This window comes from Rhizophagus irregularis, chromosome 19, assembly GCF_026210795.1.
Source record: "Rhizophagus irregularis chromosome 19, complete sequence".
Taxonomy (NCBI): Eukaryota; Fungi; Glomeromycota; class Glomeromycetes; order Glomerales; family Glomeraceae; genus Rhizophagus; species Rhizophagus irregularis.
In genome coordinates, this window is record NC_089447.1 from 1,495,465 (window position 1) to 1,521,620 (window position 26,156).

The window sequence follows — 26,156 nt, forward strand, 5'->3', positions numbered from 1 at the left end:
TTAATTTTTACCTTTTAGGTCTAAAGGATATGCATGATGATGATTAACCTAGGCCGGCATTATAAATATGGCAAATTTTAATAACCGATTAAAAAAAAAAAAGGATGTTCAGGGAATTATTCTTTTCTGCACTTAAAATGACTTCTACAATAGACTACAAAAATAAAATAATTCTTGCACCCATGGTACGTCATTTATTTAATAGTTGATAAAAGGTTGCAATTAAATATTTATTTATTTTTTTTTCTAGGTGAGAGTTGGAACCTTACCACTTCGTTTATTAGCATTAGAATTTGGGGCAGGTAAAAATTTTTGATCGCAAACAATTGAAAAAATTCATTTTTTTTTTTGATATAATTGAAACTAATTTATCCTTTTAGATTTAGTTTATTCACCTGAAATAGTAGATAAACGCATAATTGCTTCTAAGAGACATTTCGACGGTAACATTCAAATTTTTTTTTTAAGTTAAACAATTAAAATGAGTTTAACAATCAATGGATGGTTACCTTGCCAAAGGCAATGCTACAGTATTTGAACTCACGTTTTCAGGATAAAACCGCTAAACAGAAGAAACAGGATTAATAGCATATATTGACGACAAGAATACGATAAATTTTCGATCTCATCCTATTGAAAAATCAAAATTAATATTTCAAGTTGGAACTTCTGATCCTGATTTAGCACTTCAAGCAGCATTAAAAGTGTAATTATAAATAAAAAACTTTTTTTTACAAAAATATTCTTTTTTATTTGAACTTTTTTTTTTCTCTTATTTAATAGGAAACAGGATGTTTCAGGAATAGACGTGAATTGTGGATGTCCAAAGAAGTTTTCAATTCAAGGTGGTATGGGAGCCGCTTTATTATCAAATCCTGAAAAACTTAAATCAGTTGAGTTAAATCTAAAATTTTTATCATTTAATATGGCATTATAAAGTTTTTCCTAAATGTTTTTATTTCTTTAAATAGATATTAACCAATTTGGTGCAAAATTCTGGCCTCCCCGTAACTTGTAAAATAAGGTTTGTGATATGTTGAATAATTTTTTTTTTTAATGAATTATAAAATAATCTAATTTACTTTATCTAACAATAGAATATTACAAACAAAAGAACAAACTTTAGAATTGTGTAAAATGATAGAATCTACAGGGGTTAAAGCAATGGCAATTCATTGTAGGTATGAATATAAATCAATAAATTATAATAATTATTATAAAAAAAAATTGATAATAATTTAAATGTTTTTTTTAAAAAAAATTTTTTAATTTATCTAGGACAAAAGATGAACGTCCAAGGCAACCGGGGCATTGGAACATATTCAAATATATTGTGGAAAATATTACATCCATTCCTATTATTGCTAATGGTGATCTATTTCAACGTTCTGATATTATCAAATTAAAAGAAATGTCAAGTGAGTGATATAATAATTATTTTTTATCCTTTTTTTTTTTTATATATTTTTTTTAATTTACTGTACTTAAAATTTGTTCTTATATAGATGTGAGCTCTTTTATGATTGCTCGTGCAGCTCAATATAATGTATCAATATTTCGTAAAGAAGAATCTTTACCCTTAATTGAAGTCGTTACAAAATATATAAAAAAAGTAAGTATTATCATGTGTATAAGAAAATTATTTAAATTATTTATTTTTATTTATATTATAAACTTCATAGGCAATCGATGTTGGAAATAATTGGCCAAATACGAAATACACACTTACACAAATGTACGCAGAGTGTTCAAAAGAACCGGAATATAAAGATTTAGTAAAGTCGAAATCATATGAAGATGTATGTAAGATTTATGATTTGGAACCATATCTTCAAAATGCTATGACAACGAACGGAATCTTTAAAAATGGTAATGATGTAAATTATATTAATTATTGATTAAAATGAGGAAATTATTTTATATTAGGAAAATTATACTTTAAAGAAATAATTAGTTTATTTATTTATAAAATAGTTCTCTTGGGACAATCTAAAAACCTAAAACGAAAGCAAGACGAAATCAACACTGTTGCAAACAGTGAAAAGAAAAAAAGGGAGGCATGAAAATATTTAATTAACAAAGTTAATTCCGTGTGATTAATTTAGCTTAACATTGAAGACTTAAATTCTAATAATGAGAATTAAATATTTATAATTTTTAAAAGAATCTATTATTAAAGTCTTTCATCTTTATAAAACTCAAAAAGTTAAATAATAATAAAAATTTTTTTTTTCTCGTCTATAAATGATGATAAATAAAAAAAAAATAATTTTTAAGCTTCAGCTCGTCCAATAGTATGAACACGGAATCCAATATTTCGCAATTTTTCGGCGTCGAGAATAAGACGTCCGTCGAAAATGAAAGCTGGTTTATGCATTTGATCGTAAATTTTTTGATAATCTAATTCCTAATATTAGGTTTTGCATTAGGTTTAGTATTAGGTTTAGTATTAGGTTTAGTATTAGAGTTAGAACATGAATCAACAACGATATTATAACAATACTAACTTTAAATTCATCCCATTCAGTGGCGATTACTATAGCATCCGCATCTTCAGATGCCTCGTATGCGGATTTTGCAATCGTAACGCGGTTTTTTACTAAGGTTTGTTAAAAAAAAAGAACATTATTAAAAAAATAATAATAATATTTTATAAACATTTTTTTTTTTACTTACATTGTTTAGTATTATCGACAACACCAGGTTCACTCAAATCAAGAAAGATTTGTTCGGTAGTAACTTTTGGATCATAAATACGAACTTTGGCATTCTCTTGAATAAAATCTTTACATAAAGTAATAGCAGCTGATTCACGAGTATCACCAGTATCTTTCTTAAAAGCAAATCCAAATATAGCGATTTTTTTATTTGTGATGGTATTAAACAGAGTTTTAATAACATGAGAAACAAAACGTTTCTTTTGATATTCATTTAAATCAACTACTTGTTTCCAATATGCTGCAACTTCAGGTAAATTAAGTTGTTCTGATAAATAAACCAAATTCAAAATGTCTTTTTGAAAGCAACTACCACCGAATCCAACAGAAGCTTTTAAGAATTTGGGACCAATACGTGTATCTCTTCCACATGCATAAGCAACTTCATCAATATCAGCGCCTGTTGCTTCACAAATTGCAGACAAAGCATTAATTGATGAAATACGTTGAGCCAACAAAGCATTGGCAGCCTATGGGGGGGGAGGGGGAAATGGAAATATATAAATAAATAAAAAAAAAATATATATATAAATATATATGTATATATATATTTATTTATTCTTATAATTACCAATTTTGAAAGTTCAGATGACCATAAATTGGTGGTAATAATACGATCGGTAGGAACCCAATGAGCATAAACTTCAACTAATGCTTGTTGAGCTTTCATACCTTCTGGAGTTTGTAAACCTCCAATTAATACACGATCAGGGTTTAATAAATCATTGATAGCAGTTCCTTCAGCAAGAAATTCCGGATTAGATAAAATATCAAACCGAATATTTTCATTGCTATTAGCTTCTAAAATTGTACGCATGCTTTCTGCAGTACGGCATGGTACAGTAGATTTTTCAACAACGATCTTTGAACTTTTCGCGACATCAGCAATTTGACGGGTAGCTGATTCAACATAACTAACCAAAAAAAAAAAATGATTAATTTTTTTAATTAATAATTCTTTCATAAAATAATTTATTAAATGAATAAATAAATAAAATATATGATGAATAATATTAAATTATAGAATTAAAATATTAAACCCCCTTTAAAAAGTAAATACTTACGCCAAGTCAGCGGCAAAACCAGCACCCAAACCAGATTTTTTTGTTGGAGTATTCACGGACACAAAAATTAAGTCAGCTTCCAAAACAGATTGTTCAACTTGGGTAGTAAAGAATAAATTTTTTCCACGACGTTCAAAAACAATTTTATCAAGACCAGGTTCATAAATTGGAAGATGATCAGAATTCCAAGCAGCAATACGAGACTCATTTAAATCAACAATTGTAACATCTATATCATGACATTTATAAGCGATGACAGCACAAGTTGGACCACCTAAATTTGTATTATAAAGCAAATTTTTTTTTGATTCAGATGTTAGAAATATAATTATAAAATAAAATAAAAAATCAACAGATACTTTTTTTAATTTATCAGGAGGTTTAGAGGGGAAAACCTCCCACCTCCTTAATTCATTAAGTGGTCATTTGATATTTTGATATTTTGATATCTACCGACATAACCGGCTCCAAGACAACAGATCTTCTTTACTTGAGTGGTCATATTTTATAATCTTGTTATTTAAAGAATTTCTTTTTATTTTTTCTATTTTCAGAATGAAAACGATCTTTATATTACAATTTTTTTTTTTTTTTTAATTAATAAATTTAGGTAAACCGGTAATTTATAAATATAATTCAATGATTAATTTCTTATCTTCAAAACCATGCAAGAAACTCTACCTTTTCAGGAATTTAATCTTTATTTACTTGTTGGTTATTGCATCTTTTGTTTATTAGAACATTGTAATTAATCCAATCAAGTAATACGAAAAAAATTTTTGTTTTGTACGACTTTAACATAATTTCAAATGATAATAAATCGGAAACAGTTCGGAATTATTAACTTCTTTATTTGAAATTTATTTTCTTGCAAGGGAAATATTTAATAATTTTGGTGTAGCCACGAGATTTAATCGTGCGTAGAATGAAAATTTTTACTATAACTTTTGTAGATAAAATTTTATATTAACCACAGGATTTTAGACATGTTTTTTTTACCGCAGTTTTATTAATTTTATCCGAAAAAATCTGTCAAAAAAAAAAGAGTTTCGGCAAAGATCGAAATTATTTTTTTTTGAAAATCGGGTTTCATTTACATACAGATCTTTGTAATAATAATTATCAAATAAAAGGAGAGAATTAATAAAATTGATAACCTAATATATTAAATATATTATTATAATTTATTTAATTTTTTTAAAATTAATGAAAAAAGATTATCAAAATGTCAAAAAAAAAAAAAATGGTAAAGAAAATGAAAGGAGAAAAAAAAAGTTAAAATAAAATCAAACTTTAAAAAAATGAGAAAATTATTTTAAATATTTTCAATTTACTTATTATATATATATAAATATTACATTAACATTACTTTGATAATTTCCCTGTTAATCATCAGACAATCTGACGATCTGATAAAAAATTTGAAATATATATATATATTTTTTTGGCCGAAATTAAAAAAAAATTTTAAGATTAGATGTCGTCTTACAATTTTAAAAAAAATGTTTAAGGGACTCCTATTCCCATTTTAATGTCTTTTTTAAGGTAAGTGACTTTTTTTTTTTATAAAGTTTCATTGGTTCCATACAAAGAGAGTTTTTGGAGGCTTCTTTCCAAATGAGGAAGAACAATATTTATCATTTGAAAACTTTTTTTTTCAATCCGAAGAAGGAAATTATTATTTCATTGAAGAAAAAAAAAATGAATTGACCTAAAGAAGATCTTCTTTCATTATTGAATACACTTTCAAGGTTAGATGGTATGAATGTGTTGAATGGCTCAGACCATGAAAGAAAAGCCACACGGAATTGATGAAAGAGAAATCATTGAGAAAAAAAAAAAAAAAAAAAAAGAGAGAGAATAAATGAGGCGTCAAAAAAGAGGCGCAATATCATTTTGAACCGGATAAATGGATAAAATATAATAAGGTATAATAAAAAAAAAAAAGGATAAAACGGATACTCCGAAAAATAATTAAAATTTGAACATTTCACATGATTTTTAAATAAAAAATAAAAAAAAAAATTTTTAGTTTTTTAACGTTCTAAAAAGCATTCTGAGAATAACTCAAAAAGCTAAGCATTGCTACACCTGATTATGTGAAAAAAAAAATACCCTTTCACACGCCGAACTGGTACAATTGTGAAACATAAAATAAGGACCCAGAGAAATACAAAAACACAAAACACTCCCGCAATAGGTTTCAATAGAATCAAAAATAGGATAGATTAATTCTAATGATATCATGACCCAAGATATTCAGGGTCTAAACAGAGTAAAAATCGTAGGGTAGATCAGATTGAGGATGACTTTCAAGTGGCTTAGTATTAAAGAAATTGATAATTCATAATTGATCACATAACTAACAAATAAACTTTTTTCCGCTATAAATAATTTTGTTATATTTGAGCAGTTTTATTTTGGATTTATCATCATAAAAAATGTGTGTATGATATTATAAAACTTTAATTATTAATCTATAAATACTGTAATTGATAGTTTATGCGATACGTAAATCTTTTTTTTCTCTTATGTATAAGAATCTTTTGAAATCTGCTGACAGATTTATGTGAGTTATAATTCAACAAGGTTTCGAACAGGAAAAAAAACTAATGATATTAACACATGTCGATTACGAATTTTTTTGTCCTTCATTTCTAATTTAAGTGTATGTTTATTTGTAATCATTTTAGTTTTTTAAAAAAACCTCCTTGTAAACAAAAAAAGCGAAAGTAATGATTTCTTTTCTTGTAAAACTCGTAAAAAATAATAATAATTGTTATTATAATTATATTATTATTGTTATTGTTATTATTATTATTATTATATATATATATATTTATTTATTTTATATTATTATATTATTTTATATATATATATATATATAAATAATAACAATAATAATAATTATTATTATTATAATAATTATAATAATAATAACAATAATAATTGATGATGATGATGATAATAATAATTTTTAATTAACTGAAACAAAAACGAAAATAGATCAAAAAAAAAAAAAAAATTTGAATTTGAATTTGCCACACTTAAAAATTTGAGGCGTTGTTATTTTTATTTTTTTTTTCCTGACTTTTCCTTTAATTCTTATTGTGAAATCCTGTCCTTTCACCTGCCCTCCTTCAAGTTCTTTTCTTTTCAAAGTATCTTCTTTCTATTTTATCCAAAAGAAGGGCCATTTGTTTTTTTTTATTTAAAAGATTAAAATAATAAATACCCCCCAAAAATTTATTTGTGTTTCCCGAATACTGTGTTACAATATATAAGTATATTATATTTCAATCAAAATCTTTTGAAAATCTGAATTTATTATTTTTATGTTGTTTTGGATTTTCAATTGTGTAACAGTATAAAAAAAGATTCCCTCTTTATAATATAAATGGATTTATTGTTGTGATACCTTAAATAAATATCAGTCATCAAACTGAAAAAAAAAAAAAAATTGATTTTCATCGTAAAAAATTTTCGGCTTTGCCATTGGCTGATGTTTTGATACTTGAAGCCAGCAAACAAACAGCTAAATAAACAGTCATCTGGAGTTTTCTTGCTTTTTTACCGGCTGCGAATTTTTTTTTTCAATCGGAAAAAAAAACACTTTCGTGTGTTTTTTTTTTGCTCTATTTTTTTTTAATTTTTTTTACGTCTTCCCGCACCGACCGCCTTTTTTTTCTTATTGTGCGAGGTTTCTTTTTTGTATCATATAATCACTTGTTCTCTTTGAAACAAACAATAAAATTTTGTAACGTTTTTTTTATTATTTACGACGACTTTAAACGACGTAAAAAAAATTATTTTTTTTTTTTGTGACGCTGCGGCCTTAAGGAAACGAAAAAAAAAATTTATATATATAAAAAAAAATCTCTTAGGAGAGAATAAAAAAAAATTTTTTCTTTTAACATTAAAGAAAAATAAAAAAAAAATTTATTATCTTTGAGATAAATTCTTACGATTTTTTTACGAAAATTTTTTACCCTTTTATGAAACCAACGGTACTTTACTTTTTTAATAAATAATATAATATAAAAAAAAAAAAAGAAAAAAAAAACCAAGATATATATATAAAGAAAAAAATTTTTTTTTCTTTCTTTTTTTTTCCTTCAAAATACTTCAAAAAAAAAACCGATACGAAAAAAAAATTATGCCATACGCTTCAGATAACGGGTAAAGTAAATCTTTGTTTTTAATCGTTTTGATGATAAAAATTTTATTGTGTTTAACCTTTTGATTATATGCGTTTATATGCTAGTAATCTTATGTTACCCGTAGCATCACATATGCATTCAAGTTATGGAGGATTTCATCCTCATTTCGGAGCTGGGGGATATCCGCCTCATGCGTAAGTGTAATAAAATTGATATATTGTTTTATTTCCTATCATTATTATTTTCTTTTTTTTTCCTTTACCCCCTAGCATACAAAAAAAAAACCATATACAAGAATTATTCTTATATTATTTTTTTCTGGTGTATATCTAATCTAGTATCAGATATCAACCAGAAGTGTTTTCACCGACAACATTGTTAGTACTTTTATAATTTACAAAATATATATAAAAAAAGTTTACGAAATTTCTTTTTTGATTAATTTATTCATATTTTAAAATAAAAATCAAAAACAAAAATAAACTACCGCTTCGCTTAATCAATTCAGCCCTCCTCCACCTCCACCAACTTACAAATCAGAACTTCACGAATCCCATACAAATCCTTCCCTCATTAATCATGGTGGTTTAATGCCTTCAACATCTTTACCTTCCGTAAATCCTGTACCCGTATCTTCACAACCGGCTCTTTCTCCGATCACCTCACTTAATGGAGGAAATTCTGGAAATGAATATCATATGTCTCATCATATTCATCAACATCAAACTAATTCTAATACGAATGCGGCCACTTATCATCATTCTCCTCCAATTGAACATGCTCAACAACCATTAAATCAAGAAGTTACAAATTATAGTAGTACTGTAACTCCTGTAAGCATGCCTTCTCCACCTGCTAGTATTCCTCCTTCTCAATCAAATTTAAGATTTGAGATTTTGCTCGAGGCTCCTACTGCTGCTGCTCAACGAACTGATGAAACTCCAATGACTTACCTTAATAAAGGTCAATATTATGGTTTATGTATTCAAGACCAAGATAAAATTGATGGTGAATTTACAACTATTATTAAAATAATGTTTCATGATGATACTCACCGTAAATTGGCTTCAACTTATTGGAGTTTTTGGTTAACACAACAAAATTCTCCAAAGAATGCTAGAGCTATCGATATTGGTATGTTTTATATATATTTTTATATATATATTGTATAAATTACATAAAATTTATTTTTATATTAACGCGTTACTACTTTTTTTTTCTTCTTCTTCTTGCTTCTTCTTCTTCTTGTTGATAAGATAAAGCTGCATCAACAGGAATTAGTAATGTAGAAACAAAATCGTTTGATCGCTTACAATTTCGCTGGCATGGAAAGAAAGGTGCAAAGATTTTCATACGATTTAGTTGTCTTTCCACTGATTTTTCACGGATAAAGGGTGTTAAAGGAATTCCTTTAAGAATTCAAGTGGAAACCAAAAGTGATAATGGATCAACTTGTACAACTTTGGAAAAATCTTTTGCAAAAATTAAATTATTTAGAGATAAGGGTGCTGAACGTAAAAATAAAGATGATCAAAAACATATTGAAAAAATGTGTGAAAAAATGAGAGGTAAAACTCAAGAAACGACACCCATGATCATGATGTACGCTCCACCGCATTCTGTAACATTATTTAATGAAATGACTGGTACCAATGAAGTGTCCGACGATGCCGATGTTTTAAACCTTTCGGAATCTTTAAATAATCTTGATGATGTTGAAGGAGGTGACCTTATACCTCTACCATTAGGTAAACGTAGAAGATTTTCTATGGGACCTGATTTTTTGGAACCACTGGATTGTGATCCAACATATATTCCACATTTAAGAAAAAAACGAGCAGGTAAAAATTTATTTATTTATTTATTTTTGTTTCGAACTTTTAATTTAGAGATTTCATTAAAAAAATTTTTTTTTTCTTTTAGTGCTTTGTATCTATGTTAAATTACCGGGTGAGGCTGCGTATCGCGCTATTTATTTAAATCATCTTACTCTCCAGGATCTTATATCTAAATTATCTGAAAAGCTCTCCGAAAAAATTGATCTCCAAGGTCAACAGATTACGAGTGTTGTCAGATGCACTAAACGTAATCTTACCGTTCGCATTGATGATGATTCAATTCATCAACTTGAAGATGAAACTGATATGGAAGTAGATGTTCAACTTAATCAAGATGGGACAGTACAATTAACATTGAAGTATTGATTTTAAAAAGGAAAAAAAAAAAAAAAAAAATATATCATTATACACACGGGTTTTTTTTTGATAACGACAATGTTATGGTTTTTAATGATGATAATTCAAATATGATGATGAATGAAAATTATTTCATATTTTTTTTTTATCCCTTATATTTATTTACATATTTAAAAGGGAAAACGGAGGAGAAAATAAAAATATTTATTTCCTTTTTTTTTTTCTTCCTCCCCTGTACAAAATACTTTCAATTGTTTTATATATTTTTTACATTTTTCTTTTTTTCCTTTTGCATTTTGCATATTAACTTTTTCTCATTTAGTCTCTTTTTTTTACCCCTCTTTTCCTTCGACTTTGTAACATTTCCCTTTTTTTTATTTTTATTTTTTTTTTCCTCCCTTTGGGTTGGGTATTTTCATTATTACTATAGCAGATTTTGTGTATATTGGGCATTTCAGGGAACAATTGAAATTTGTGATTGGTTTTTTTAGTAACAAAAATATTTCTTTTCCATTTTATTTTATTGTTTCAAAAAAAAAAAAAGATATTTTTATTACCTTACTTTCAAAATAAAGTATATTATATATTGTAATGAAGTATCTATTTGAATGGACATTTGACACATATAATTCAATATAAAAATATATATTTTTTATATATATAATATATATATATTTTAATTAGTTTCAGATTTTTTTTTTGGATATTTTTTCTTGTAATTAAATTTTATTTTTTTTTGTGAAATTTTTTTTTTATAATAATAAAATAAACAGAGATTTTTTTTTTAATGACCTACAAAATGTTTTTTTTTTTGGTTTTGTTTTATTTTTTTGAATTATAATAACGTAAAACTCATGTCCGAAATCCGAATAATCCGAATGATGTTTTGATATGCAAAAGCATCGTTCTTGGTCTGTAACACGCGGGCTTATCTTTTACCTGCATATAGGTTAGCACCACGAGGAGAATCAAGTCCGATATTTTTTGTACCAGATATGGAATTGTATAATGTCTTTAAATTTTTCCAAAAATAGATTATATTAAAAGTGTAAATGTACTGTCGTTCCGTAATTATAGAAGGTTCGTTGTAGAAAATCTATTTGAATGAGAATGGAAATGGTATTCTTAAAATATTATTTTTTTTCTTTTTATTTTTTTGAATAAATCAATAAAATCACAATTTCGCGTGATTCGTTCCACAAAAATAAGAGTAGCACGAGAGAAAAGATAAGAAGTCAAACAATGAAAATAAATAAATAAATAAATAAAAATATAAATATAAAAAAAATATATATATTTAGTTATTTATTTATTTATATGTTTATAGTATAATACGCTTAACTTTTTTTTTTTTTTTTTTTTTAAAAAAAAACAAATAAAACATCATTATAAACAAAAATGCAAAAAAAAAATTTTTTTAGTATATAAAATCTTTTTTTTTTACGCGTCATCAATTGATTGGTAATCTGGAAATCGGTAAAAAAAATTATTCTTAATAAAGTTTGTTGGGTTGTTACGCATATATGATAAAATAGCAAAAAGCAAAGAGATTTGTAAATCAGTTAATCGCGGTAATACATAATTAACTAGATTTACTGCATAAAAAAAAAAAAGGATACGGGGAATATCTTTTTTTAAGGGGTAAAAAAAAAATTTTTTTCATATCACTAATTATGCATTATGCATTACGAAGTTTAGATAATGTATATTGAGTAAATGAGTTCTTATCGGGAACCCTCACGTGTCACTAGTACTGAACTTCAAACTTTCTTATATTAGTTATATTGTACTTATTGTATATATTGATGTACATTTAGTATTAATGACCTACAAGCTACAATACCTTTAAAATGTATCTTATAATCATTATTTATATTTTTATTTATTTATTTATTTATTTTGAAGTTAACCAGAATTTTTTTTTTTTTAGCTTTTTTAAAAAAGATTCATCGAATTTTTTTTTATTCATTGTGTCCCAAAGATATGATACCCCTATAAAAAGTACCTAAAATGTTTAAATTCTCTCTGAATTACCGAAATTCCACTTAATCTATATTTTATGTATAAAAAAAGGTAGTCAAATTGGTTAAATATATATACTGAAAGTATTAATATATTTTTATTTTTACTTTAGGAAGGCAATCACAGCATTCAAATTAAACCATAGCGGTACAAAATACATGACGAAATCTGAAAGTCTTTAATATATAATTTATTTATTTTATTTCAAGTCTTTAATATATAATCCTATATTCTAAAACCTAAATTACATTTTAATTTAAATCACGTGAAGAGGTAATACTGATTGTCTGTCTGATTATCAAAAAAAAAAAAAGCGGGATTTACATAAAATTTTTTTTATTAATCTTTTTTCTTAAAAAAAAAAAAAAATGATTTCAGCAATATATTGGGTTCGTAAAGGTGTAGCAGCAGAAATACCTGAAAAATATGATCTTGATGATAAAGAATATGATAGAATAAATCAATTGGAAGCAATAACATTAGAAGAAACGGAGGAAGTTTCTGAAAAGTATTTATATGTACAATTTTATATTAATTAACTAATAAATTTTTATTATGAATGAAATTATTAAAAAAAGATCATTATTTATTTAATTGTTTAAGAAATCAGAATAAAATGACTGATGACAATGAAATTGATCCTGAATTGGCCATATATAATTTAGATCAATATGACGACGATGAGGACGATAAACAACGTAATATTAAAGTACTTATTTAGTTAAAAAAAATTTTAATACGAATTTCATTATAAAATTTATATTTCCAATTTCAATTTCAATTTCAAAAAATTAATGATTTAGCCATGTCATTATTTGGAAATATGAAAGGATTGGCGTATTACACTTCAAATGAAGATGATCCGTATATAACTCTTAATGATGAGGTAAAATTAAATGTTTTGATTTGTACATCTATACATCATGATTATAAGTTGGATTTTCAAATACATGTAGGATGATGAAAAAGAGGATGTACGAATTCTACAAACTGATAATATTTTGGTAGCAGCAAAAACTGAAGATGAAGTCTCACAATTGGAAATTTATGTTTACGAAGAAGCTGAGGATAATCTCTATGTACATCATGATATAATGTTACCATCCTTTCCTTTATGTTTGGAATGGTTGGACTTTAGATTGGGTAGGAAAGCTGGAACTGAAGGTAGTGGAAATTATATTGCTGTAGGAACATTTGATCCAGAGATTGAAATTTGGGATCTCGATACTATCGATTCAATGTATCCTGATGCAATATTGGGCAAACAAGAAGGAAATCAAAAAAAGAAGAAGTCAAAAGTAAGTTATCTTTTTTTTTTCTTTCGTAAATTGTATCATTTTTTTTACTGATTATTCTCGGTTTATTAGAAGCTGAATGCTGATTTTCATATCGATTCGGTTATGTCCTTATCATGGAATAAGAATCATAGGTAAAAATTTTTTTTTTTCGAATTAAATATTTCTATTTAAGATATTTATCTTCTTTTTTACGATTAGAAATTTATTAGCAAGTTCTTCTGCTGACACTACTGTAAAATTATGGGACCTTCAATCTTTAAAATGTGCGCATTCTTTTAATCATCACAAAGACAAGGTAAACCCTTTTTATTAAAGGATTCATTTAAATATTATTATTTTATTAATTTATGTAATGTTGATAGGTTCAACAAGTTGAATGGCATCCAATAGACTCAACAATTTTGCTTACAGCTTCTTTCGACAAAAGTGTTGCAGCATTTGATAGTCGCGCTCCTACAAGTGTTGCATTTTGGAATACTGGTAACGCAGATCCGGAATGTATTAAATGGGACCCATTTTCACCACAATATTTTTATGTTAGCTTAGAATCGGGTTTAGTATTATATTTTGATGCTAGAAACTTTAATCAAGCATCTCCTGTTTTCACTTTACATGCCCATGACTCTGCTGTATCGTCATTGGATGTAAGTAGTTCTATTCAAGGATGTATAGTAACGGGATCTACTGATAAGTTGGTTAAAGTTTGGGATGTTAAAGATATGAAACCTAATATGGTCACAAGTCGAGATTTGGGAGTGGTAACTATTTTATTATTTCAAACAATAAAAGATATTTTTATTATTTATGATATCACTTATATTTATTTGCTCTTTTCTTTTTTTATAGGGTAAAGTTTTTACCACACAATTTTGTCCAGATTCACCTTTTCAATTGGCCGTGGCTGGTTCAGAAGGGAAGGTATTTATTTGGGATTTATCAAGCAATGCTGGAATACGTAATTCATTCAAAGGAAGATGTACTGTTCCATTTTTAAGCGAATCGACAATTATAGAAGTAAGCAATGACCAAAATAAATTTAATTTATTATATTAATATTAATTTAAAATCTAATTAATATATTGTAATTTTTTTTTTTGATAAAGAAACCTCCTGTTACAGTAGCATTAGATGAAAGCGAACGTGAAGATGAAGATGATGATGATGATGATGATACGGAAGATATTGAAGATGATAGTGGGGATGATGTATAATAACCATTAATAACTATTTAATATAATTAATATAATTTTTATATTAAATAAATTAATATTTCGCTATTTATGAAACAATATATATATATATATTTTAACAAAAGGTACAAATACAGTTTTTTGTTTAATTACAATTATATATTTAGCTATACATATTGATTTTTATCTGATTACATTTATATTTCATTATTTATGCCAAGAATTGTATATATATTCTACCAATAGCAATAGGAAGTTAAAAGCTAATAGAATCATTTTATTAAACATTATAAAGAAACCACGTATTATACAGTATTTTTTCAATAGGAAAAATAAAACACTGAGAAACCTTCATAGCTAACTTTTTTTTAAGGTAATATATTTTATATATATATTTATATATGAAAACAGAGAAAACTAACATTTCCTATAAAAAAAATCAATCCAAGTATATTAGTAACTTTTTTTTTTTTTAATGTAATTAATAAATAATGTTGAAATTAAAGGATCATTTCAAGATTGAAAAAATTATTTTACAAGAAAAATATTAATTTTTGTAATGATTGTTATGCTTATTTTAAAATGAGTTTGACAAATTTATATCTTTCAAAATCTATCTAAAAAAAATATTTTTTTTGAATTTTTTTTTCCTTTTTTTTTTAAAAAAAAAAGAAAGGAAGATTATTGATGAATTTTTTTTATCATTTTGAAAAAAAAAAAAAAAATACATATATATATAGAAAAAAAAATTAAAAGAAATGAAAGGTTGTTAATAATAATTTGTCATAAAGAAGAAATAATAAAGGAAAGTATGTTCAGAGAAATAAAAAGAAAAAAAAAGGTTTAAAAAAAATAGAGCTATTTACATATAACCTCGATTTAATCAAAAATATTTTAATCAAGGTTATTTCTAGCCATTATAGATTCTTTTTCTTCTTTTTTTCAAAATTTATGTTTCCTCCACAACAGAATAGTTCTCAATTGAGTGAAAAAGATATAAACAAGAAATTATAGACATTAAAAACCGTTAAAATGATTCTTCGAAAAAAAAAGGAAAAATAAAAAAAAAAATGTAAAAAAAATTGTTACAATTAGTTTGTAGAAAAAAAAAATATTTCATCATGAAATACAGGTTATCTAACTTTCCATTTTTTCATTTTCATTTTTTTTTCTTGTTAATCTTATCTTTTTCACTCGACAAAAAAATATTTATTTAAAATAACTGTCTCTTTTCCGAATGTCTCTTTTAAAGATCATTTGTTCAAGTCCTTAGATATTCTCAAACAAGACCACAGACAAATATTCCGCGAGTTGCCATTTTGAAGGAGGTTTGAATTTGTCCATAATGTATTGTTGTAAACAAAAGAAATTAAGCTGATCTTGAATAAGGCTAGTCCATTTAAGATATACGGGTTCAGGAGAAAGTGATGCAAAGAGTTCATTACTTCTAATATTATCATTATTATTAGAAGAATCAATATTGCTATTATGTCTACTATTATTTGTACTAGTGTCCTTGCTAGAACTTGAAGTTGTAATTGTGGATACAGCTGCAATATCTGCTCTCAATTTTTTAGTAAAATCATCAAAAGCTACAGCTTCAAATTCTTGATCAGCTTGGACCGTTGAAACCATCATCGAATCGATCCCACGATCCATTTGTCCACGATAAAATTGCACCCAACCCAAATCCTCTAAATAACATTCAACTGAATCTGCAACTATATTTGACCAAATATGAGCATACCCAACAATTAGTTAATGAACTTTCGTTTACATGTATTTTAAATTTGGTTAAAAAATTGTACAAACCCCTTTGAAGAGAATCCCAGTCATGCGTATAATAATAGTTTACGGTCAACATATTATGCAAAAATAGACTAAATCTTTCCACTATATGCATTACTCTCTCTTGTCTTCTCAAGGCTCTTTTTGGGCCAGGTAGTTCACTAGAAATTCCTGGTGGCTCCGGAGGTGCATTTATAGTGATTAGCTTTTTGGCAAAGTCAGTATCTAAAGGAAAACGCCACTCATTCGCTAATTTTAAGAGATTCTCGGGTGGAATATCTCGACTTTGTTTCGCAAACCATAATTGAGCTGTTACAGTATGTGGACCTGTTAAGGTACGAAATAAATGATTGGTAGAAGACAAAGAACGTAGATCTTTAGCATTGTCAATACAAAAGATTATAAGGAAAAGGATTTCAGTCGGAAGAGAGGTTAACTGTATTGGCATACGGGGAGCCATGTTTATTTTCTTTTTTTAGAAAAAAAAAATATTTAAAACTTAAGTCTACTGAAAAGCTCACACTAGGAATGTTAAATTTTTATTTTTACACAATTATTCAAAAATAGTTTTTTATTAAATTTTTGATTAAAAGTTTGACTAACCGCGAAAAAGGAAAAAAGGAGTGGTGACTAGTGAGTATAGGTAGAGGTGTGCGAAAAGATGGTGAAAATGGAGGAAAGTTGTGAAGGATAATTGAGAAAACGGATTGATAACCTGTAATTAGTATTAAGGAGCAAGCAAATACATGAATATAGATATAAATAAATAAACAGTTTGATATGCGATCCACTGGTTTGCAAAGCCACACCATACTACTGCATCATTTGTGGATCCAAAAAAAAAAAAAGTTTGAAACCTACGCGTTTCTAATATTTTAATTGATCTAGTACTTTTGATTATCATTTAAAAAATTTATTTAATGAAGTTTCGCTAACTTGTGTTACACAGAACTTATTTCCTAAGGTTTAATTTCGGCCTTTGATAATTCAGGAAAATCACGTGGGTAAAAAAAATTTTTGTTATTAAAAGCGAAACTTATATCTGATATCACCTTCTTTCGTCAAACTTATTTTCATTAAAAACACGTGACAAATGAATTTTTTACGCGCGAAATTATTTCAACCCATTTCTTCTGTTCCTATTTCATTACCAACAGCAACAGCTTTTCTTTCTGCTCGTTCGTATAAACAACCTTTTTCAGCTTCATACGCTACACTTAATCAAGTAATGCGTGGAATACGAAAGCCCGGAACTAAACTTTCAAAATCACCCGCTTTGGAAGGAAATTTTCAAAAGAAAGGAGTTTGTAATAAAATTTACACCACAAAACCAAAGAAGCCAAATTCTGCTTCACGTAAAGTTGCTCGTGTTAAACTTTCCACTGGCAAATTTGTGACAGCATATATACCGGGAGAAGGTCATAACTTGGTAAGGAAGACACTTTTTATTTGATTTGATAAATTTTTTTTTTATAAAAAAATATTTCTTATGTAGAGTGAGCATTGTGTTGTTCTTGTGCGAGGCGGACGTGTTAAAGATTTGCCCGGTGTTAGATATCATCTTATTAGGGGAGCTTATGATTTTGCTGGTGTACCAAATAGAACTACTTCTCGCTCAAAATACGGAACAAAAAAACCAAAAGCAACCACTAAATAAAATTATTAACGGTAACTACCTAATCTAGGTAATTTAGGTTTTACGTTGGCGCAGTTAAATTATTAAATACTGTATAAAAGAGATCATCAGAGATTCAAAAAAAAACGGAATTTTTTTTTTTCCTATCTTTATCATGTCATCAAATTTAATAAAACCTTCAATTCTCTCACATTCCCCAAAAAGGTATAAATAACTTGTTTTTTATCTTATCTAGTTAAGTTTGGTGACTTTAGTCATTAATTACATAAATCCGTCTATACAAAATAAATTTTATTTGTAACAAATAGTTTTATTTCGGTTCTGAAGTCTCACGGAATTACTAAATTTCACTTACATTTTAATCGAAAAACAAGGAGAGTTATAGCATCTCATCCCATTTTACAACCTATTGGAGAGTAAGGGAAAAATTTTTTTCTTAAAAATAAAAAAAGTTTTTAACTTTATAATAAAGTACGTTTACTTTTCCTGAAACAAAAGTTATTTTTTTCAAGAAGGAATTGATTTTGATAAACATGAAGGAATTTTTGGCCAGGTTCGAATATATTCTTAGAAAATTGCACTTTATGTATTGAAAAATTTCAAATACCTTTTGAACCTTTCTAAATTTATAAAAAAAATTATCTAAAAAAAAGATCGGTCCTAAATCTGGTGTATTGCAGGTATTTCCTATTTCATTTATCGCACATTTAGATTATAAATTTTTCACGTGACAATCGAGTTTCTTTAGGGAGCATTTGCACATAGGACTTGTCGGGGTGCTGCGGCAGGTGGTGCTCGAAATTGGAGTTATAACAGTATAGAAGATTGGTTCCGCGACGGGATTCGTTTATCTAGAGCGATGACACATAAAAATGCTCTTGCCGAATTATGGTTTGTAATATCTTTATTAAAAGTTTGATAAATAAGTTTGGTATACTATTATACTATTATAATTATAATTAGGTGGGGAGGAGGGAAAGGTGTAATAGCTAGAAACTCTGGAGTTGGATTGTAAGTAATTTAATTGTAAAATTTTTTAATTTTTTTTGATATATTAAAAATAATTTTAATTGATAGAGAGGAAGGAGATACACCTTTACAACGTCGTTTAGTCTTTGAAGAATACGGTCTTTTTATTAGGTATAGAAATTGATTCAACATGTTTAAAAATTAAAACCATTTAAATTCATAAAAAATAAATATTTTTTTTCAAAGTTCGTTGAAGGGTTGTTATGTGACAGCTGAAGATGTAGGAACGAAAGATGAAGATATGTCTGCAATTTTTTCAAAAACACGGTTTACTACCTGTATTCCACCAGGAGTAAGTTTTTAGAAAGTCTAAGCTAAAATTTATTAAAGATTATTATTTCGTTGTCTTTACTAATTTATCCATTCACTTTTATTTTCATAGTTTGGTGGCAGCGGAAATCCAAGTTCACCAACGGTATTATGTTATTTCCTTCCCAATCACATTCAACTTGTTTATTTAATTATTACATTATATCATTTTTTATAAAGGCAAGAGGAGTTGTTCGTGCACTTGAAGCCGCTTTTTCACACATAGGTAGAAAATCGTTAGAAGGTGCTACGATTGCTGTTCAGGTAACGTTAATGTAGAAATGTAGAATTACCACTTATTAAGCAATTTTATCCTTACATCTTACCAATTAATTTAAAGGGAGTTGGCCACGTCGGTTCTAATTTTATACAATTTTTACTTGAAAAACGCGTCAAGCGCATTATTGCTTGTGACGTAGATCCACAAAAACTTCAAGTTGCAGAAAAAAGATTTAAAGAATTTTATGATGGCAAGATTGAGTTTCGACTGACTAAGCAAAATGATCATTCGCTTTTATTTGAAGGTAAGCTACGTTCAAAAGCTTTAATTATTTCCTTTTAAAACGTATTTACCTTTTTATTAAAATAGATGTTGACGCCGTTTCACCTTGTGGAATTGGTAATATATTAACTCCACAAACAATCAAAAATATTAAAACAAACATCGTTTGTGGCGCAGCCAATAATCAATTAGGAGGTAAATAAATTAAATAAATCCAATTTACGAAACATTTGTTTTTATTCAATTTATTAAATGTCTTTAATTAGATCCGGCTAAAGATGATAAGCTACTTGCTGAACGAGGAATCATTTATGTACCAGGTATGCAAAAACTTTTATTGTCGCGTAATTTGTTCTTACGTCTTAATCTAAATTAATCTTTTTATAAATCAGACTTTTTGGCTAATCGGATGGGTAAGTTTTATTAAATTATTTATTTAAATAAGTTATAATTAATAACAATTTTTTTTAGGTATTGTCAACTGTGCTGACGAGCAATACGGTTATATTGATGACGATCCATTTATTGAAAAACATTTAGGCGATTCATGGGAGGTTCGTAAATCATGTATTTATTATCTGTTTTTATACCATAGTCGTCCGTGGGCGATGTTTGTTTAAAAGGATAAGTTAAAAAATGGTATAAACCAGTTATTTCACGGGAAGCCGTAGATATCATTGATCATCACGGCGAGGTCGAGGTGATAATGAGATCCGTGAAATAACTGTTATTAATAATATATAAAAGTCAAATTAATTCGAAATTGACTTCTTTTTTATAGAATTCGATATATAATTGTACAAAATTAATTCTAGACAAAGCTAAAGCAACAAAACGAACTCCACAAGAAATAGCAGTAGAATTAGCAGAACAAAAATCTTTTGTAGAACATCCGATCAGAGGACATCGTGGCATACAAATTATCGAAAGTTTGATAAAAAAATCAAACTAATTAATTAAAAAATAAATTATCAATAAATTTATAATTATTATAAAAAAGAAAGATTTTCATTATAAAATATCAAATAGTAAAAGCAGAATAACCAAAATAGGTAGAAAAAATGAATTTGTGTAGCAGGATGCATTAATATAATTAGATGGATGGCATTGCTTTCAACGCCACTCTAAAATTTTTTTGATAAAAATAAATCAGGAAAAATAAGACGTATATGAACAATTGAATATGGTTTCATACCGACTTGATTCATCCCAATTGACTAATGCTGAAATTGTTGAATTGAGGTATGCCTATTATCAAGCGTTGTTTCTTGTATACGAAAAATTTAATTTAATTTTTTTTTTCACTTCATTTATAACTTAACAGAGGTAGTAATTAAATCAATTAAATCGGTTTATTAAGTCTTTTTTTTTTCAAAAAAAAAATATATATAAATAATATTCTCTCTTTTTGTAATAGCCCGACAAAGGACATTCGAAGGAGCGTATGGGAGAACATGTCTATCGTCTTTCGGGTTCGCCCTTATTATTTTGCGTATCTTTGATGAAGATTTTTATACTATTGGATTTGTTTACATAGCATTTGGGGTGGCATTGTTAATTATTTCAGCTTTAAGAATACGAAATAATATAGAAAATTTTGACATTTTTGAAAAAAATAAACCATTCGTTACAAGCGGAGGTTATGTTGCATTAACAAGTGGTATAGCTTTGCTTACATATTTGGCTCTATTGGTAATGATTTTAAGGATGGATTAACCTGAAACCAAAGATTGATGAATAACCATAACTATGTAATGTCTATTACTTATACTTAACTATGAAGTTACATCGTTGTCAGGTTGTATCATTCATTAATTTTGAAACTTTAAAAACATTTATTTCTTTGGCTCTGAAATTTTCATCGATTGTCCTAAATCTTCCAACTTGAAATTAAAAATTCATAAATATAACATTCATAATAAATATTCATAGAGAGAAGTTTCACTTTACCTTTCCCAATAAATTATTTAAATTTGTCATTAAATTATTTAAATCTTGTTCTTTCTTTGTAAAACGTTCAGAATTACGTTTAAAATTTTCTTCGGAATTTTCTGCTGTTTCACTTCCTAATGGCCTAAATTAAAGTCTTAATTCATCATCATTCCTTTTAAAATAATAAATCACCATTACATATATATAATATTTACATCTCTTCATCTGGCAACCTTTCTAAAGAAATATGTTCAATGGCTAAAGAAACTTGTTTTTTATGTATTAAATCTAATTCTTTAAACATACTGTCCGAATTTCTTCCTGGTGACATATAAAAAAAAACCATCAATCAATAACAAAATTAAATAATAAAAATAAATTTGATTTACTTTACCAAAAACTCTCATCTCTCCGCTAGCAAACATTTTGTCCATTCTTTTAAAATCATTTTCAAGTGTATCTAGAGCTTTTTCATGATCTATTGGCGGTCTAGGTAAATGAGAAGTTGAAGTTGTAAATTGTGGTGTTGTTGGTGTTTGTTTTTCCATTATAAGTCGTCCTAACAACATATGGTTTTTTATAAAAAGAGTTGTAACACGATTACGGTATCTTCCGATATAAGATCACGTTATTACATACTACATGATGAAATTCTCGACTTTTTAATTTTTTAAGGATAACTGATAAAATAATGCTTCAGACAAAAAACTGATGATAGAATGTCTGAAGCATTAGATAATGTTGATTTCAAAAGTTTTATTGAAAAATTTGCTTACATGAAAACCACGAGCATCAACAAAGAACGAACCGGTTTAAGTCCTAAAACGCGTAGTAAAGCCACGCGTAAAGATCCTTATCCACAGCAAATAAAAAAGCGCAAACTTTCGATTTCTAAAGTTTCGCAGTATCCTCTAGACCACGCATTGCCCGATATAATAGATCATAATTTGTTAGGTACGTAAAAGAGTATTTAATTTTATTGTAAAAGAAGGTCTATTAAGTTACCTTTTATAGTTTTATTTGTTGGAATTAATCCTGGTATAAGAAGGTGAATTTTACTTCATAATGAATTATAAGTTTTATAAAGTAATAATTCTGAAAGTTTAAATTCATTAAAACTTAGCGCACAGACTGGGCATCACTTTTCTGGACCAACAAACCACTTTTATCCATGTCTAGTTGAAAGCGGTAATAGGAAATTATGTTATTTTATATATATATTTTTTTGTCGCAATTTTCTTAATTATATTATTAATATAATTAGGATTAACCAACAATGAAGTTGTAAATTATGAAAATGATGCAGAATTACCAAAAAGATTTCGAATTGGACTTATCAATGTTTGCTCCAGAACGAGTCGATCTTCAGCTGTAAGTTGTCGAATACTTTTAATTATACAATTTTTTTTTATAAATAATATATCTAATAATTATTTAAAATTCTTTAAAGGATTTGAATAAAAGTGAAATGATGGATGGAATTCCTTCGCTCATTAATAAAGTAAAATTATATAAGCCAAAAATTTTAGGTTTTGTGGGAAAATGCGCATATGAAGCATATGAAAGATCATGTAAAGATTCTAATACAAATAATAGTAATAAATCTTTACCATTCAAGTTTGGGCTACAATCAAAAAAGATATTTTGGGATGATGATGGATATACTAAAATATCTGCAATGCCTTCTACAAGTGGTAGAGTTTCTCATTATCAAAAAGATTACAAATTGAAATTATTTAAAGAATTAAAAACATTAATTGATATTGAAAGGGAACAAGAAGGAACAAATAAATTATATCAATTGGAAAGTTGAGGCAAGAGAACGTATATAACAATCTGTTTTTATGAAATGAATAAATTAAGCGAATAAAAAATATTCAATATTATATGACATTATATATATATAAATAAATTAGTATATAAATATTTTCATATTATTACTTACGGATAAACAAATAATGTGTGTATATATCATTTTTTTTTAAAAAAAAAAAACCAAAAAAATTATTTGAGTGGACCATCCAAACGATATAAACATACACTTTTTGAACTTTTATTAAATGAACATCCCCAAATAACATCTCTGTTATTTCGTCCTCTCCCCAAATAAACAACATCAACTCCTCTTACAACATTTTCAACTATCCTTCCAGTGTTAAAACTTCTTACTTCAACCATATTTTTACCAAATCCAACTATATAGGATTCTCCTCCAGTTTGTGAGGGTTTTAGAAATTCAACATGTATAAGTGGATAGGTCCATTGAAAAACAATTGTAGAAAATGGTCTACCTTTAGAGTCAACTATCATTGATTTAGAACCAAATGTAGCGAAAAATAAAGAAGGTGCGTTTGGAGAGTCCAAAGAATCAATATTTCCAGTCTCAAATACGGGTATAGGATTTAGCATTGCAGAAGGATCCTCATTTATTATTAAATTATATGGAGGTGGAATTGTGAAGCTTTCTGAAACAAATTCTGGATCAAGAGTTGGAATCCAAGGAAGTTGCGTAAACGTCTGCCATGTCATATTTTCTGGATCATTTGGTTTATTATTCGTATTAGAAGAACGTAGTTCTGAAACTGAAATTTCTCTCACTCGTGCATCTTCAATGCCTATGCATATAACTTCTGTATGAAAAACCGCAATGATGTCAATTAATTGATCTTCGTGCATAGACATTTGAAGAAATTTTGGAGTTTGGGGTAACCAATATGTTCTCGTATGTACAAATTCTGGCTCTCTCGTTACGTCACCATAATCTAACTCAAATAAAAAAATATTTTGTTTCGAAAGTGCGGCAAGATAAGTTCTTGTCGGTCCACTTCTTACTACGAATGAAAGCGCCATTCTTGTACTAGGAAGTTTAAAATAATCTAATGCCCATTGAACAGGAAGATTTTGATGTCTTTCGTGTGCCTCTACTGATGCAACAGAATTTGTTATTAATGAAAGTGGATTCTGATGACTAGAATGTCGTGTATGCCGTCGACGATGTCGAGGAGGAAGGGGACTTGAAGGTCTAGAGGAGCTAGCTGATGATGATGCCGAAGAATTATTTACTATTCCATTTACTTGTAAATTGTTTGAAGAACCTGTAGGTGAAGAATAATTGACATTTGAGTTCAAATCTTCCATAGTCATAGATCTTCTAACTTGTGAATTTCGATCCGGAAATGAAAACTCTGGTTCAAATATAGAATCCACAGATCTCGCTCTTCCATGACTCCCTGGTGACCTCGGAGTTGTGGGTGTTTTAGGACTCACTTGAGACAATCGATGTGACATTTTACTTCGTATTAATAAACGTAAACTACATAAGTCATAACTTCTTATATGATTATTTTTTCCAGCTATAGTTAATAAAGCCCCATATCTGCCAGTTTGTAAAACTGATAATTGTTTAAATCGTACATTATGTATAAGTCTTTTTGGTATTTGCTCTTCAGAAGGTAGAGATAAATCTATAAAATCTAAACCAACATTAGTTCCTAAAAGAAAATATCGATCATCAAGGATATGTCCACAAAGGTATTTATCTTTGGTATAAAGAACATTGCCAAGAGTATAAAGTTCGAAGCATGAACCAGAGGTTGACGAATATAAAGAGTATGCTGGTGCTCTATCATGAGCAAATCTGTTCTAGGGAAAAGATTTATTAAAATATAGTAGGTGCCAGTACTTGTTACAATTACTATAAAGTAATAATAATAAAATATATATTTATATAATTATAAATTTTTAATCTTATTTTAAAGCATAAACTACCTGAGAACCTGCTTCTATGTAATCATTTTGGGCTAGTTCTGTAAAAGGAGGTGGTGGACTTAAAGGTTCCGAATATGGCTCTGACAAAACCATTAAACTTAAGTTGAAAGAATTATTATATTTTTAAGAATGAATTCGACTCGTGTTAATTTAAAAAGCTTTGTCTAACAAATAGCAAATGTATCACAACCACATAATTTTAACCCTGACATAATTTTTGGCAGAATAAAAATTTAAAACTTATTAAAATACATTATTATAGTATAAAAATAAGCTCCAAATTTATTAATTACATATGACCAATTTAATTTAATTTTATACAATAGTTTATTGGTTAAAAAGAATATCATATGCTCTAATATTATATAATCAATGGTCGGGGCAATTCGTTAAAACCATATTAAGAAATAGGTTTCCTCTTTTCCTGGCCGGCGAATATGCGTCCATTTAGTTTTACCAGATTTGGGCATGTTTCAGCTGGAATTAAAATAATCAAAACTCATGATTCAAATCTAATACGCCAAAGATAACTATGCATTCGTTACT

The 26,156-nt window shown here is 27.2% G+C and overlaps 10 protein-coding genes across 11 annotated transcripts; 6 read left to right on the forward strand and 4 right to left on the reverse strand.

The window, feature by feature from the left end:
- Window positions 1-137: 137 nt before the first annotated feature.
- OCT59_010867 (uncharacterized protein) lies at window positions 138-2,204 on the forward strand (the record flags this gene model as incomplete). The annotated part of the gene is made up of 11 exons (XM_025309406.2): window positions 138-185; window positions 251-302; window positions 381-443; window positions 571-706; window positions 784-892; window positions 972-1,024; window positions 1,098-1,181; window positions 1,279-1,418; window positions 1,506-1,612; window positions 1,683-1,869; window positions 1,975-2,204. The coding sequence occupies 11 exons, from the start codon at window positions 138-140 to the stop codon at window positions 2,061-2,063; spliced, it is 1,068 nt and encodes a 355-aa protein (XP_025174764.2). The 3' UTR covers window positions 2,064-2,204.
- Window positions 2,099-4,514, reverse strand: OCT59_010868 (UDP-glucose 6-dehydrogenase 1). The gene is made up of 6 exons (XM_025319010.2): window positions 4,235-4,514; window positions 3,782-4,055; window positions 3,289-3,631; window positions 2,677-3,187; window positions 2,508-2,599; window positions 2,099-2,407 (listed from the first exon to the last, which is right to left on the reverse strand). The coding sequence occupies exons 1-6, from the start codon at window positions 4,281-4,283 to the stop codon at window positions 2,273-2,275; spliced, it is 1,404 nt and encodes a 467-aa protein (XP_025174763.1). The 5' UTR covers window positions 4,284-4,514; the 3' UTR covers window positions 2,099-2,272.
- A 3,423-nt stretch (window positions 4,515-7,937) lies between these two features.
- On the forward strand, window positions 7,938-10,976 carry OCT59_010869 (uncharacterized protein; the record flags this gene model as incomplete). Its single annotated transcript, XM_066136154.1, has 6 exons — window positions 7,938-7,960; window positions 8,046-8,135; window positions 8,280-8,318; window positions 8,450-9,075; window positions 9,198-9,782; window positions 9,865-10,976. The coding sequence occupies 6 exons, from the start codon at window positions 7,938-7,940 to the stop codon at window positions 10,143-10,145; spliced, it is 1,644 nt and encodes a 547-aa protein (XP_066000810.1). The 3' UTR covers window positions 10,146-10,976.
- Window positions 10,977-12,526: 1,550 nt separating this feature from the next.
- OCT59_010870 (uncharacterized protein) lies at window positions 12,527-14,943 on the forward strand (the record flags this gene model as incomplete). Its single annotated transcript, XM_066136155.1, has 9 exons — window positions 12,527-12,666; window positions 12,762-12,856; window positions 12,962-13,044; window positions 13,115-13,456; window positions 13,526-13,587; window positions 13,655-13,751; window positions 13,819-14,214; window positions 14,303-14,470; window positions 14,560-14,943. 9 exons carry the CDS (start codon window positions 12,527-12,529, stop codon window positions 14,665-14,667), a joined length of 1,491 nt encoding a protein of 496 aa, XP_066000811.1. The 3' UTR covers window positions 14,668-14,943.
- Window positions 14,944-15,016: 73 nt separating this feature from the next.
- OCT59_010871 (uncharacterized protein) lies at window positions 15,017-16,894 on the reverse strand (the record flags this gene model as incomplete). Its single annotated transcript, XM_025319005.2, has 2 exons — window positions 15,017-16,367; window positions 16,459-16,894. The coding sequence occupies 2 exons, from the start codon at window positions 16,892-16,894 to the stop codon at window positions 15,916-15,918; spliced, it is 888 nt and encodes a 295-aa protein (XP_025174758.1). The 3' UTR covers window positions 15,017-15,915.
- A 633-nt stretch (window positions 16,895-17,527) lies between these two features.
- OCT59_010872 (mitochondrial 37S ribosomal protein uS12m) lies at window positions 17,528-18,091 on the forward strand (the record flags this gene model as incomplete). The annotated part of the gene is made up of 2 exons (XM_025319004.2): window positions 17,528-17,863; window positions 17,930-18,091. The coding sequence occupies 2 exons, from the start codon at window positions 17,528-17,530 to the stop codon at window positions 18,089-18,091; spliced, it is 498 nt and encodes a 165-aa protein (XP_025174757.2).
- Window positions 18,092-18,224: 133 nt separating this feature from the next.
- On the forward strand, window positions 18,225-21,626 carry OCT59_010873 (uncharacterized protein; the record flags this gene model as incomplete). Its single annotated transcript, XM_066136156.1, has 17 exons — window positions 18,225-18,274; window positions 18,445-18,486; window positions 18,569-18,623; window positions 18,724-18,750; window positions 18,819-18,961; window positions 19,034-19,081; window positions 19,148-19,210; window positions 19,286-19,391; window positions 19,482-19,514; window positions 19,589-19,672; window positions 19,749-19,932; window positions 19,998-20,105; window positions 20,177-20,230; window positions 20,303-20,323; window positions 20,382-20,464; window positions 20,692-20,839; window positions 21,328-21,626. 17 exons carry the CDS (start codon window positions 18,225-18,227, stop codon window positions 21,624-21,626), a joined length of 1,548 nt encoding a protein of 515 aa, XP_066000812.1.
- On the reverse strand, window positions 21,032-22,411 carry OCT59_010874 (uncharacterized protein; the record flags this gene model as incomplete). Of its 2 annotated transcripts, none has more annotated exons than XM_066136158.1 (5): window positions 21,032-21,152; window positions 21,326-21,780; window positions 21,861-21,984; window positions 22,058-22,163; window positions 22,237-22,411. In XM_066136158.1, 4 exons carry the CDS (start codon window positions 22,409-22,411, stop codon window positions 21,769-21,771), a joined length of 417 nt encoding a protein of 138 aa, XP_066000814.1. In that variant the 3' UTR covers window positions 21,032-21,152; window positions 21,326-21,768. The 2 variants fall into 2 exon arrangements, with proteins under 2 accessions (XP_066000814.1, XP_066000813.1); XM_066136157.1 differs by lacking the exon at window positions 21,032-21,152 and having other exon boundaries at window positions 21,239-21,426; window positions 21,587-21,793.
- Window positions 22,412-22,498: 87 nt separating this feature from the next.
- Window positions 22,499-23,978, forward strand: OCT59_010875 (uncharacterized protein). The gene is made up of 5 exons (XM_025319002.2): window positions 22,499-22,796; window positions 22,857-22,890; window positions 22,966-23,030; window positions 23,107-23,213; window positions 23,293-23,978. The coding sequence occupies exons 1-5, from the start codon at window positions 22,562-22,564 to the stop codon at window positions 23,653-23,655; spliced, it is 804 nt and encodes a 267-aa protein (XP_025174753.1). The 5' UTR covers window positions 22,499-22,561; the 3' UTR covers window positions 23,656-23,978.
- On the reverse strand, window positions 23,847-25,728 carry OCT59_010876 (uncharacterized protein; the record flags this gene model as incomplete). The annotated part of the gene is made up of 2 exons (XM_025319001.2): window positions 25,611-25,728; window positions 23,847-25,484 (listed from the first exon to the last, which is right to left on the reverse strand). The coding sequence occupies exons 1-2, from the start codon at window positions 25,701-25,703 to the stop codon at window positions 23,847-23,849; spliced, it is 1,731 nt and encodes a 576-aa protein (XP_025174752.2). The 5' UTR covers window positions 25,704-25,728.
- Between the last annotated feature and the right edge of the window lie 428 nt (window positions 25,729-26,156).